The sequence below is a fragment of the Phocoena phocoena genome, chromosome 3, assembly GCF_963924675.1.
Source record: "Phocoena phocoena chromosome 3, mPhoPho1.1, whole genome shotgun sequence".
Taxonomy (NCBI): domain Eukaryota; kingdom Metazoa; phylum Chordata; class Mammalia; order Artiodactyla; family Phocoenidae; genus Phocoena; species Phocoena phocoena.
The window spans coordinates 638,184-652,331 of NC_089221.1; the positions used below are offsets into that span (position 1 = coordinate 638,184).

At 55.3% G+C, this 14,148-nt stretch overlaps 1 protein-coding gene across 1 annotated transcript; it reads left to right on the forward strand.

The window, feature by feature from the left end:
- Positions 1–4: 4 nt before the first annotated feature.
- On the forward strand, positions 5–13,551 carry TRIP13 (thyroid hormone receptor interactor 13). Its single transcript, XM_065874668.1, has 13 exons — positions 5–228; positions 1,011–1,176; positions 1,271–1,400; positions 2,102–2,157; positions 2,932–3,022; positions 4,269–4,341; positions 6,962–7,025; positions 7,819–7,905; positions 8,131–8,237; positions 9,922–10,075; positions 11,963–12,075; positions 13,066–13,135; positions 13,454–13,551. The coding sequence occupies exons 1-13, from the start codon at positions 137–139 to the stop codon at positions 13,547–13,549; spliced, it is 1,299 nt and encodes a 432-aa protein (XP_065730740.1). The 5' UTR covers positions 5–136; the 3' UTR covers positions 13,550–13,551.
- The last annotated feature ends 597 nt before the right edge of the window (positions 13,552–14,148 follow it).

Below are 14,148 nucleotides of genomic sequence, written 5' to 3' on the forward strand. Positions count from 1 at the left end.
GCGGGACGCTGCGCGCGGCAAGTTCGAAGCGCGGGCGCGGCGGAGGGCTGAGGCTGCGGCGGTGGCGGCGGCGCGGGGCGAGGGGCGGCGGCGGCCGCGGTCCGGTCCAGTCCTCTCGGCTCTCGGCGGCGGCGCCATGGACGAGGCCGTGGGCGACCTGAAGCAGGCGCTGCCCTGCGTGGCCGAGGCGCCGACCGTCCATGTGGAGGTCCACCAGCGGAGCGGCAGGTGAGCCGGGCCCCGAGCCGACCGCGGCGCAACCCAGACCTGACAACACCCGACCTCGACCCGCCCCCCCGCCGAGCCTGACCCCGACCAGATCCCGCCTTGACAGGAGCCGACTCCGATCCCGAGGCGGACTCCGGCCCGGCCCCGGCCGAGCCAGGGAACGCCGGGCTCTGGAACTGCCGGTCGCAGGAGCTCCGAGTCTGGGGAAACGGCCCTGACCCCGCACCCTCGCCCGCAGTCCCGATCCCCGGCGAACCCTGTCTGGCCTAGGTGGGCGGGGAGGGGCCGGGGGTGCCGGTGGCGGGTGACGGGCCCCGGCGGGCGGCGGCGAGGGGGGAGGCTCTAGGGGCAGCCGAAGGGCCTGCGAGGTCTGGGAAGCAGCGGGCAGGGGGCTGAAGGGGGACCGCAGCTCACGGCCTCGTCGCCTGCCGCCGCAGCTGTGGGGCTTCCAGTCTCCGCTAATCACAGCCGTGTCACTGCGGCTGCGCTTTGCGGGCTTCACGTCGGGCCTCGCGTTATCCAGCACAGCTCCAGCGTAGTGACTGACCTCCAGGAGCCCAGAGTGGCACCGACTCTTGCCGTCGGCCCTTCTTCGGATGGGGACCTGGGGCACAGAGCCCTTGGGCGGCTTCCCCAGGTCACGAGGAGTCCGCGCAGGTCTGCTCCCCAGGCAGGCCCTCCCGCCTGCCCTCTTCACTGCTTTTTTTTTTTTTTAATCACTTACTGTTAAAATGTTGGTTTTTAACTCAGATCTGATTTACATGTTTTGTTTGTTTCCCTAGCACTGCAAAAAGAGAAGATCTAAAGCTGAGTGTTAGGAAGCTCCTCACCAGACACAACATTGTGTTTGGCGATTACACGTGGACTGAGTTTGACGAGCCTTTTCTGGCCAGAAACGTGCAGTCTGTGTCCATTGTTGACACGGAATTAAAGGCTAAAGGTCCACAGGTAACTCGCTAATTCTCAGCGGCCCCGTGAACGTGCACTTGCTGTTCTGAGAGTGTGTTGTGTAGATTTATTTGATGTTTCCTTCTCGTCGCAGCCCATAGATTTGAGCGTGTGCACTATTGCACTTCACATCTTCCAGCTGAATGAAGATGGCCCCAGCAGTGAAAATTTGGAGGAAGAGACAGAAAACATAATTGCGGCAAACCATTGGGTGCTGCCTGCAGGTACCCGTGACAGTAACAGTAGGCAGGGCATGCCAAGAATGGGAGGTCGGAGGATGGCACACGCCTTGGGCTTATCAAGGAGATTTTGTCCACTGTGTAGAATTTTAGAATGTTGTATCTGTTATGAAATAGAAAGTATATCACGACAGAGAAAGGTAGAGACTTCCAGTATGAACCTATTTGGATGGGTCCGTCAAAGACAGTGCTAACTGAGAATTACACTGGTGCTCTGCTTTCCTGCCCAGTTGGTCAGTCTTGCTGGACCACTGCTTTCTCCTGCCTTCTCGATGCTCCCCCGTGAACTTTGCCGATGGGGTCTAGCAGAATCCTGCTGCTAATCCGGGTTAGGCTTGATGTCCTAACGACTGGAATAGACCCGCCGCTCAGCCCTGCTGGAATGTCGGCTTGTGGGGAGAGTGGTGGGTTCAGGGTCTGTGCTTGTGTCCGAGTATAGGTCCACAAAGACAGGTGTGCAGAATAATACGACAAAGAGGTTAATTATTTATCCAAAGCCACGTGCGACTGCCACTTATTCAGCATCTTTAATTTTAAGAACAATTTTAAAAGTTTAGCTTCCCTGTCACCAGGATTTTAGCTTACCGCTTGTGGAGCAGCGGAGGGCATCAGTGGCTCAGGGCAGACCTAACCAGTAGGTGCAAGGTTTCCTTTCCTAAAATTAGATTTTTGTTTTATTCTCTCAGCTGAATTCCATGGGCTTTGGGACAGCCTGGTGTATGATGTGGAAATCAAATCTCACGTGAGTTGTGCGTTTTTCCCAAAAGACCCCATTATTTGAAGTAGAATCGTTACTGTGTCGCTCTCTAGCACTCCTTAGCTCAGATGGGCTTTGTGAACACTGCCTACCAGCAGCCCATGTCCTAGATTTCTGTCCTGTGGGATTGCTCCTGAGTGGAGCTGCCCTCCGGGGAGCTCCCCTTGGGAGGAGGGGGAGCGCTGGGAGGGTGAAGACCACTTGCACTGGGTCACACGCTCGGTGTGACCAAGCACGTGCACATGGTCACTCCCGTGGGCTGAGGAGGCAGTGCTGAGGGGCAGACCGAGCAGGTGGGCAGGTCTGAACCGCCTTCAAGGGGAAGAGTCCTGCACACTGGGGGGACACTAGGGGTCTGTCCCCACCGCCCCTCATCGCCCCAGGCTCCTCCAGGCAGCCACAGTGGACCGCAGAGCCCTGGCTGTTCTTTCAGTGAATGTGCCGTGTGCTGGTCCACTGCTGTGTCCCAGAGGAAGGAGCTCACTCTTACTTGGCGTGTCCCTCCGTAGTTTTGTGTGTCGTTGGCATTTTAAATAAAAGTGATCTTCGTGTTCACCGTTTATCCTTAAAACAGTAACCGCCAGCGCTTGTCCTCTCATGTCTCAAGTTACCGTCCGAGTTGAAAGCCTGTAGGTGTGTGGCAGGTGTCTGGCCGTGGCGGTCTCTGAAGACTCCCGTCGCTCTACTCGCTTAGGGCACGTTCAGCGGAACCTTTGCCTTGCTGGGGACTTCACCTGTACTTTCCCTTTCTCCACGCAGCTCCTTGACTACGTGATGACAACTTTACTGTTTTCAGACAAGAATGTCGACAGCACCCTCATCACCTGGAACCGGGTGGTCCTGCTTCACGGTAGAGCATCACAGCTCTTGTTTGTGTGACGAGATCAACTGTGCGAAATCAGGCTTTTGCTTGTGGCTTTGTCCTTCTGCGAGGAGTTGCAGCTCCTCTTTTCTAGGGGGGCAGAGTTGTCCTAGAACATCCTCCTCTGTGAAGCCAGTCGGGCTCACACTGTCTGGGCTTTGGTCACTTGACCCTTCATTTGGCAGCCACCTGATTACGCCTTGTGACTTTTTATACTGTTATTAAACTTTGCACGTAACTGCCTTATTTTCCGATTGATCGTGGACTCCTTAGGATAGCAGTTGCCTCGTATTTCTTCATAGTGTCCTTGGAGCGTCCCTTGATGGCTAGTAAACTGCAAAAGCCACACTCTACAGGACTCTGCCTAGTTCTTGGAGGAGAGTACTGGGTTTCCTTTCTTAATGTCCCTGGAGAGAAAAACATCGAGAGAAAACCCTAGTTATAGTGAAGTAGGAGCTATAATTAAAAGGCTGGTTAGTCTCTTTATACAGTAAAGATTGTAGGCTCGTATACGACTTTAAGAAAACAAAGTTCCTTAAACAGCATATATTCTGGCAGATTGGCTTAATGCCAGGCTCAGTGTAGGCGATCCAGAGGCGTTTTAATTAGTGCAGTACGTTACTTGCATTTAGAATTGCTTGTGTGTTTACTCTTAGACTATGGAAAATGCAGAAAATCAGAGTTGAACGTGTCAGCATTTTCTGTTGGATGGGTTCATGCTTCCACATCAGTTACCTCAGAGTTCCTGCAAAACGCTGTGCTAAGTGACACACGCTCAGGGCACCAGCCCTCGCCTTACGGCTCTCCCTGTGTAGCGTGGGGTTCGGGCCCACGTCCAGGTACCTGGAGTGGAAGATGGTGGTTCCGTGGGCTTCAGAAAGAGCAAACGTCAGTGCCTTCAGAAGGGTCCTGACGGCTACCAGGAAAGGTGTGTTTGACTTTTGAAAGGTGGAGTTCGTAGAGGATGTGTGGGTATGAGGAGGATGTCAGTGAAGATGTGGACAAAGGAACGTGGAGCGGACTGTGGGCCAGGAGGCATACTTGGTGATGTCTTGTAGCATTTACACCGCTAGGAGATTTCTTTGTAAGTTCATAAGCGGTACTTGTGGTAATAACGTTCGTAGCATTGAAGCCTGTTCGTTATCTTATATCCTGTGGATAACGCAACTACTGTCGTTTAAGAAATTTCTTACAGCACTAACTTAAAAACATATTTGCTTGCATTTTGTTACAGGTCCTCCAGGAACTGGAAAAACATCCCTGTGTAAAGCTTTAGCGCAGAAATTGACCATCAGACTCTCAAGCAGGTAACTTCGGTAATTTGAGGGAGGAGAGCCACAGAAGTGGGTTTGCTGGGTTTTCAGTTATAACAACGGAAACTGTTTTTATTTTTAAATCATTTTACGTGAAGAGTAGGTCTCTGTCTTTCAATGTAGATTAATGACTTCCTCTGTACTCAGCGTTGTCTTGAGTTATGATTCCAGGCTTTTTAAACGTGTTGAGACTTGCTTTATGACCAGCACGTGGTCTCTCCTGGTGACCGCCCCCCCACGTGCACGCAGAACGTGTTTCTGTTCTTGTTGGGTCGACTGTTGCATGTATGTTAGCCCAGGATGCTTGGTGTCCGTGCTGATCGTCTGTCTGCTGTTCTGTCGCTTGCTGGGAGGGCTGTCCAAGCCTAGCGCTGGGTGTGTCTTCCTTGAGTTTTGTCAGTTTTGGGGTTTATAGTTGTATCACATTTAGGGAATATCTGGCTGTTATCTTTTCAACCAATCGCCTGCTCTCTGCATTTGTTTACACGTTACACTGCCTGATACTGTCCCACAGGCCACTGATGTGCTCTTATGTGTTTTTCAGGCTTTAAAAATTTTCTGTCTGTGTTTCATTTTAGGTAGTGTTCTGCAGTGTACGATCTGTCAGTGGAATTTTCATTTCTGATGGTGTATTTTTCTTTGGAGATTATGTTTGGTTCCTTTTATACTTGTATTTCTCGTCCCATTGTGTTCTCGGTAGATCCTTGGGTAAGTGTATGATAGCTGTCTTATGCTCTGTCTACCAAGTCCATTGTCGTTATCATCTGGCTCTGGTTGCAGGACGCATGTTTCTGCTTCTTGGAGTGTCAGGTAATTTTTGATTGAATGCGGACGTTATGATTTCAAGCGTCTGGATTCTGTGCTCTGTGTTTAACGACTGCTGGGTTTTGTTCTGGCAGGCGTTTGTGTACTTGTCTTTGGTGTGATCCTTTTGAGGTCTCTTTTTAAGCTTTGTTCGAGAGGGGTCTTGATGTGATCTAGGCTTAACCCTCAGGTGGGGCCCTTCTCGGGTCTCCGTTGAGCCCCTGAATGAGCAGCGAGTACTCTGCACCTTGGCTGTTGGGGCCTTGAACGCTCCCGGCCTATGAACGCCGAGGTTTCCCTACTCAGACACACCACCACCTACCCAGGAAAGACTCCAGGGCCCTGTGATGGTTTCTGGAGCTTTATTCCTGTGTATCCCCCTCCTCTCTGGAACCCTGCTCTGTAGCCTCCAGACACCTCAGGCTCCCTGAACTCTGGCCTCTGTCTCTTCGACTCAGCCTGATGGCCACTCTTCTTGGGTGCCCCCCACGGTCACTGTTGGAAGGTGCGCCAGGCAGGAAGTCAGGGCGGTCGCGCTCGCCCCGTTGCCGTCCTCTCGGGTCACAGTCCTCCAGAGCTGTTGTCCAGTGCCTGTCACAGGCATTGTTTCATTTGTTCTGCCTGGTTTTCCAGTTGGTTAAGGCAGGAGGTAAATATGACCCCTGTTGATCCAGTATGACTAGAAGAGGAAACCCTGTGAGATTTACTTTGAAATCTATTTTGTTTTCAAAAATGTCTTATAAGTAGGGAAATTGCTTTATTTTAACCCTTTTTTTTACGTTTAGTAACTTGGCCTTGGGCTTTATACAGTGAAATGCATCTGTGTTTTGAAGACCTCTTAAGGGCGGTTTCCTAAGCCACCAGAGGGGGAGGTGTTATTACAAGAAATGGGACTTTTCCAATACAAAGATCTGGAAATCTGTACTAATTTTCTGGCAGAAAGAAGCCTTAGCAAGTCTTTTTCGCCCACTTCACTTAATAATCAAAATGCTTTATAATTAATTTTGTTTAATAGTCAACCGGATCATTAGGTTGTCTGTCTCCCCCTTCTCCTATTTTGTTAAACAGAATTAGTAAATGGTCTTTTCAACTGGAAAATTAATGATACTTTTTAAAAGTAATTCTTTTTCTTCTGTGGACTTTTGACCTGAAAGAAACTGTGAAGAGGACCTGGGAGTTAGCTTTTCTCGGGCCTGTTTCCTGTTCGATTTTAGTCAGAACCAAGTGCATCCAGTCTCTTGCCACCTCCTTGGTGGACGGGGTGTTAGTGCTGGACTTCAGTCAGTGTGTGTTCAGGTTCCCTTTTGAGCTTTCCAGGGCTCTAGCTTTGCAGGAAGTGATTTTGTGCCGGAAAACAAATTGTCACATTCTTTACGGTTTTGTGGAACGAGGACAAAATGTTCCGCTCTGGCCAAAACATTTGTCATGCTCGTGTTTTGATTTCTCTGCTGTGTTACTGCAGGTAATGCTTTTCCAATATGGAAGCGTAAATTATAAGTAGATTTAAAATGAGAGGGATTTTATCTTGCTTTAATTCAAATGAAGGTACTGTTCAGTTCGAGAAACTTAATTTGCTCCATCTAGAGCTATTGACGTTGATGCGCCTTGTTAGATTTTTCATGATTTTTGGTATTTAGCTTGCGAGGTAGCCCAATCCCGTGTCAGTGGCTGTAATGATTTAACAAAGTAGCCATTCTCAACCTGCTGGGCGTTTGAGAGATGGTGCATTAACGAGGTGGAGGTGGCTGCTGCAGAGGAGGCTGCCGGACTGGTCTGTAACAACGCTGTGACTCTTTTTTTCCTGTCTTAGGTACCGGTATGGCCAGTTAATTGAGATAAACAGCCACAGCCTCTTCTCTAAGTGGTTTTCAGAAGTAAGTGTCAGTACTAACTCCAGTTCCCTGGATTGTCAGCCATGCAGTTGAGAAGCTGTCCGGTAGGTTAGGCAAACTTTCTCCTCCAAAAGCTTTAGGAGAGAAAGAGGTGAAATGGGAAAGTGAACAAGGGGCTGACTTTGTGGTCAGAGAAGACTTCCAGAGCTCAGCGGTAACTTGGAAATAGTGTGAGGCCTGAGAGGACCCTCTGCCCGTCACATCCAGACCTCTGACTGGGTGGGACAGGAAGTTCAGTGTAACCTTAGGAGGGAGGTGTCTGCCTTCTAACGGGCGGCACCCCTCAGCTGAGCGTGCTCTGGGGGCTTGAGCCTCGTTCACCACCTGTGAACTGAGGGACTCCAACCAGGGGATGTCACAGGTGCCCCTCACCTCTGAAAGGCTCTGCTGCAGGCACCTGTCAGGAGGTCCCCCTGGTGGGTGGTGAGTGGGGACAGGGAGTGCCCATAAGGGGTGCACCGGGCCGGTTTGCACGCGAGACCCAGGCTGTCCTGGTCATGAGGACAACCGGGAAGGGAAAGGAGGAAAGACAGGTGGGCCAAGGTGCGAGTCCCCTGAGCCATGCATCCCTGGCCCGCGAAGCCAGGAGGGAGGACATCTGGGTTCTCTGCAGACTGGCTCCTCTGGTTCAGGGAGTTTTCCGAGGGGCCGTCAGGAGACGGTGGGCTTGTGCGGCCACCTGGGGTCAGAGCGAAGCCAGGTGGGGACAGTGGACACGTGCGCACCAGGCAGCTTGATGAGTGCAAGTGGATAATAAAGAGTGTTTTGCTTCCAGAGTGGCAAGCTGGTAACTAGGATGTTCCAGAAGATTCAGGACTTAATTGATGACAAAGATGCTCTGGTGTTTGTGCTGATTGACGAGGTACGTGTGTTCAGACTTTAAACCTGTGACCGCACGAGGCTCAAGACTAGCGGCCTCGTAAATCGCTGGGGCGCCGCCGGCCCCGCACGGGTCCAGCCTCCGCGGGCTCCGTGTCCCGCAGTCCTCGCCCCTTGGGCACCCCTCTCATCAGGCTCACGGTGCACGTGCGCATGCCCACACCTGCGTCTGCTCGGCTGACAGCACCCCGTTGCTCCGTCCCTACAGGTGGAGAGCCTAACGGCTTCCCGCAACGCCTGCAGGGCGGGTGCCGAGCCTTCGGATGCCATCCGCGTGGTCAACGCCGTGTTGACCCAGATCGATCAGATCAAAAGGTAACGCTGTGCCCAGCGGGCTTGCCTGAGAAGCACGGACACCACTCAGCCTTACTCCCAGCTTTTCTAGCTAAGAACGCATCTGACATTGAGCGTGGGCTCTGTCTTCTCCACATTTGAGGCAGCTTGTGCTAAATGCACGTTTTAGAAATTAAGTATTTTTTGCTTTATTAAAGTATTAAAAATACAAAACAAACCTCGGGCATGGGGAGGATGTGTGCCCTGCAGAGAAGCATAAATGTGGTGTCTGAGTCAGTGCCAGCAGGACCCGGTGTCGGTGGCCGTTGAAGGGCTGGCACTGGGCAGGTGGGGCGCCAGCTGCTCGCCCTTCGCTGGGGGTTCGTGTGTCCGCAGCCCAGTCCTGCGCCTCAGGCCTGTGGCCAGTGTGCCCAAAGCCGGTCCAGCTCTGGGGGCGGCTCCTGACTCACGAGAAGCCCCGTCTGCCCTGTGCGGGCTCCCGCCAGCCCCTTGGGGTTCCCCCGTTGCCCTCCATGTGCCGCGCTCAGGAGGGGGTCTGCTGGGTGGGGTGCCGTGAGCCGCACCGCGCTGTGTCGGACTTTACCCTGCCGTCTCAGTGTTCTTCACGGCGGAGAACATCCTCATTGTCTCCTGGGGTCAGCGGCAGACGTCCCTTGCTTGTCCTGCAGGCGAACTTCGTGTGAGGTGTAGACCCTCTTGTCTCTGCCCCCTCACCCCACCGCCCCACTCTTCGGTCTGGTTTCTCCCCCTGCCACTGCCCCCGCGTCCACCCCAGCGCTCAGTGTGGAACCATCCGCGGCATTCAGCCGCCGGGGCCCCTACCTCTCTCCGCTCTCCCGACCTCTCCGTTTCTGCTGCCGGCGTCTCCCCGGCATCTCTGGGCGGGGGAGGGCCTGCACTCCCACCCTGCTCGCGGATCTGGTGGGCGAGTCTCCATCGAAGACCTGTACGTCCACACGGTCCCCGGCCCTCGTTCGGCCCAGAAACCCCAACTCCCCGCGGTTCCCATTGCACTGATGGCCTTGCTGCGCACCCACTGCTCAAGGCAGAAGATGGGGCCCCTGGACCACCCGCGTCACTCCGGGAGGAGTGGAGACTGGGGCTCTGGTTTGTCTCTCACGCCACTCACCTCACGCTGCCTCTGTGCGGGTCTGACCGTTTGTGAAAAGCCCGAGCCCCGGACGAGGGTCCCAGCGGCGTGTGTGTGCCCTCCGTGCAGCCTGGGCTCACCAGCCTCCTGGCCCGTGTGCCCGCCCCGCCTCGGGCTCACCCTGCTCACCCTGCAGAGGGCTGTGTACCTGTGTATGGCCGTGCCCAGGCACGCAGGAGTGTGGGTGCTGGGGGCTCGGGCGCACGCAGAGGTGAGGGGTTCGCCGTGGGCGAAAGGCAGGGGGATGTCAAGCAGGGGCCCGGGACAGCTTTCCGGGAGGCAGGGGAGCGACCGGGGCACACGGCCCGGGGAGGGTCTGCTGTGTTGCAGCCAGGAGAACCTGGCAGGAGTTGGGGGTCAGGCAGGAGCTCAAGGCGCAGGGCTTCGGAAGGCCTCGCGGGCAGGTGTGCGGAGGGGGAGTGTAGCCGGCTGAAGGGCGCTGGCTGAATGCCCGGGACCTTGGTGACCGTCTGTCCTGATGCTCCTCGTGTCGGGGTCAGGTGTGGTCGAGTCCCTACAGTATGGGGTGACCGGTCCTCACCTCTCTGTCCGCAGGCACTCCAACGTGGTGATCCTGACCACGTCCAACATCACGGAGAGGATTGACGTGGCCTTTGTGGACAGAGCTGACATCAGGCAGTACATTGGGCCGCCCTCCGCAGCAGCCATCTTCAGAATCTACCTCTCCTGCCTCGAAGAGCTGATGAGGGTGCCTTGGTTTTTCTCTCTCTCTTCTACCCAGTAGATTTCTTACGTTTTCTTAACCCGCTGAGGTAGCTGAATGTATCTGGTTCCAGTATAGAATGAGGTCTCTCAACCTGACATCAGTCATCTCCTGAGATTGAAAGTTTCAGTTGTTGGGGACTTCCTGGTGGTCCAGTGGTTAAGGGTCCGTGTTTCCACTGCATGGGGTGAGGGTTCGATCCCCGGTCGGGGAGCTAAAATCCCACGGGCCACGTGGTGAGGCCAAAAAAAAAAAGAAAGCAAGCTACAGTTGTATCTGCAGGCTGAGCGAGTAGTCGGAACCGCAGCCACTGATCGAGTGTTCTGCTGGTCATCACGGTGGCTTGATCTGCTCGTCTGCAGGTGCCGAGTGAGTAGGGGTGTGGGCCCGTCCCGCATCTCACGGCCTTTGCAAGTGACCTGCTCTCGGGGCCTCGATTTCCTCCCCTGAAAGAGGAAGAGCGGTAGTGGTCGTGGTTCACAGGGAGGTCACCGGACTGGGGGTCGTAGTTCACAGGGAGGTCGTCGGCTGCAGTGTCCGCGGCCCCAGGTTCTACCGTCAGCGCGAGCACAGCGGCAGCGAGCGTGTTCACGTTCACTGTCTGTCTCTCGCGAGTCAATCTAAGGGCCCGCGTGTGCCCGTGGGCGGTAACCAAGCCAGCCAACAAATAGGGATTTCTACAGCGATCGCCAGGCTGGCATCCTTGTAACTGGCAGGGGGATGGGACCACTGCCTGCACCACGGAGTGGGGGCCCCAGCATCCTCACAAGGGTGACCCGGCCTCTGTGACGGGAACGGGAGCTGGTCTCCGCCCCGGGTGCACTGTCCCGGGCCCTCCTGCTTTCCCGCGCCATGGGGGGGGCGTGGGGGGGCGTGGAGCTTCGACGTGGTGCCGCCGTTTAGGGGCCTGCGTGGTGGCGGGTCCTGCTGGAGGCCCCCGGGGGCCTTTCCAGGGTGCCGCGTCGCGCCGTGCTGCGAGTCCAGGGGCCGCCCTGAGTTTTCGCCAGGCGTTCGGACGTTTTCTGGGAGCCGAGTGCCTGGAGCAGGTGTCGTGTCCTAGACGGTTTATGGGAAATGAAGACATTCCGACGTGGCGGCGGTTTGGCCGGCCCTGAAGGCTGTCGGCGCGCGACTGTGGCCCTGCGCTGTCGGGAGCCTGCTGGACGGCTCAGGTCCCTGGGGGGTCCGCGGAAGCCGCGGGAGCCTGAGGGAGTATCACACAGTCAGGTGGGAAGGTCAGAACACACCCAGCACAGACCCTGTTGCTTAGTTTTACCTATGACCCCCACCCGCCCTCCCAAACGTGCAGCCAGACCTCTCCTTTCTCCTCTCGTGGCTTCTGAATCAGCCAGCGTGGCAGCAGCAGCGTGGCAGCCTGACAGTTTAGCGCGGGTGCTTGGGAAGGAGCGTCCCACGTGCAGACACGTGGTCTGGGAGGTGAGCTCTAGGACCCGGGTCCATGGTCAGTTAGAGGCTGTCTGACATTCCACCAAATGAGAGTCTTGGTTTTAAAACAGTGAACAGAGACCCTCCTTGAAAGGCCGGCCAAGTCCGGCTCCAGGGCCCAACTCTGTCCATTGTGGGATGTGACGCGTGGTTAAAACTGAATATCGGGCTGGATTCAACACCTCTGAGTTCCTCCCCACCTGACACGTGCTGAGGACATGTTTTGCCCACAGGAGCAGAAGAGGCTGAGCGCTGTGGTTTCCGAGACATGTTTTGCTGTCTGTATTCTTGCCTTTGTTAGAAGAAGAGGGGCTGTGTGAGAGAGCTGCTTCCTGGGGCCCGTGCAGGCCTTTCTGAGATGTGGCGTGGAGTGTGCCTGCCGCCTGAGTGCTGTCCCTGTTGCTGACCCTGCCTGTGTCCCCACAGTGTCAGATCGTATACCCTCGCCAGCAGCTGCTGACCCTCCGCGAGCTGGAGATGATTGGCTTCATCGAGAACAACGTGTCCAAGTTGAGCCTTCTCCTGAGTGAGATTTCGCGGTGAGCGCTGACCTCGCCTTCGTAACCAAGAGAAGCCTGTTTGCTTTGGGATTGGTGGGGAGGTCGTCGTAATCGCCTGTGGCGGCCGTGGTTGTAGTTTGGGGTCAGACGGCACGGGCTTGATCCCGAGGCATCGCATGCGCGCCCGAAGCCCCCCGGCCTCCCTGACCCTGGGCTCCTGGACAGGAGAGTGGAAGGCAGCTGCCCTCCTACCTCCTAGACGTGACAGCGGACCATGAGCAAAGTTCTGCCCTCGTGTCTGGAAAGACACTCAGGTTAAGGCTCTCTGACGCATTACTGATTTCTTAAGCAACGTCTGGGAAACTTTTACAAATTGGCAAGAAAATAAAATGGAGGCTTTTGCTTTGACAAGCAAACAGTTAAACAGGTAAACAATTAAGGCGCTAGGCTTGGTGCTTTGGGAAATAAAGGAAAGTGGTCCAGCTACCTGGGCACCAAGGGAAACGTAACACGTGAGCATCGAGAATCGTGGGCACGCCTGCTCAAGGCCCAGGCTGGTAGCGCTTTCAAGTTCTCAGATGGCCTTGGTGATCAAGGGAAGCTGGGAAATGGAGCAGAGCCCTGAAGGACAGTTAGAATTTGCATAAACTGGAGAGAAATCAGGGAGGCTGCGGGCGCCCTTAGGTGGGTTGCACTGCAGACACCAGCTGGTGGCGCTGGCGGGGCCTGGGGGGTGGCGTCACTACCTGTTGGAGAGATTTAGTTAAAGTGGCTGAGGTGGGGCAGAGGAGAGCAGTTCAGAGACTTGGGCAAAAATGCACCAAGATGTGAACCAGCCCGGTTCCTGGGGGAGCCCTTGTTGCCAGCCGTGTGCCCACCTCACTGTGCTCCTTGTGAGGCCGTGGGTGGCGTCAGGACCCTGTCCTGGCCCCCCTCGAGGGGCTCTGGGGGAGGGACGTGCAGGGTCTAGTCCTGAAACATGCAGCGGTCCGTGTGGAGTTGACGCCCCGAGTGTGGTTATGTTCACAGGAAGAGTGAGGGCCTCAGCGGCCGTGTCCTGAGAAAACTCCCTTTTCTGGCTCACGCTCTGTATGTCCAGGTGAGTCCCCGGCCGAGCTCCGCCTCCGGGCCCTGTTCCACCGCCGCCCGCTCTGTCCAGCAGGGTGTGGCCTCGCTGAGAGTCCCACTTGCCACCATTGGGGTGTCTGCCTCATTTCACGTTTCTAAAGCGACGGGCTCCTGGGGCAGTGGGAGGAGGTGGCCGTGTGTCTGCTTACCCCTCGCTGGCACGTCGAGAGCTCACGTGCAGGCCCCCCCTGCCACCTAGGAGGTGCTTGTGCCCTGGGGTGAGGGGCGCGGGTGCTGCCGGTGGCCCCTCCGAGGACGAGAACACTCACAATGCTGTCTGTCTTTCCAGGCCCCCACCATCACCGTCGAGGGCTTCCTCCAGGCCCTGTCTCTGGCCGTGGACAAGCAGTTTGAGGACAGAAAGAAGCTCTCGTCGTGCGTGTGACCTGACATCCCCGTCCGCGTTCTCGGGGAGCACACAGCAAGGAGGCGACAGGCTTCTCTCACAGCAGCGGCCGCCCCGGGAATCTCCGAGCCCGTGGCTGAGCCTTGCCGGCCAGAAACCCACAGGCCGGTGTTGTTCAAGAAGCGTGTTATATCTACGTACTTTTAAACGCTTGTTAGAAGACAAACAGCCTGTCGTTTTCTCTGTTTTAAAAGACGATCATCTGAGCTCTGTGTCTCTTTGTAAAGAACCGTCTAGATGTCCTTGCTCTAGCCTGGCTCCGGTTGACTGGGCCCAAAATGCTGACAAATTTTGTTTAGGAAAGATGATTAAGTAAGCTTTATAGAAGCGAAGCAGAAACCACATTGCCTTAAATAAGAATGTAATCATAGCATTAAAAGAAAAGCGCACGTCACTCGAGGCAAGGCAGCGTTTCCTCCTGCCGTGAGTTTTTTCTGTTCAGTGCGGACATTTGGAGGCTGATGAATAAGAAAAACCTGTTCCTCTGTTAACAGAAATCGAGAAGAAAATTCCAGGGCAGGTGCTCTTCTCAGTGAGCAGCCAGGCTCCACTTGCGGGGAGGAGAAGCTGACGCGGGG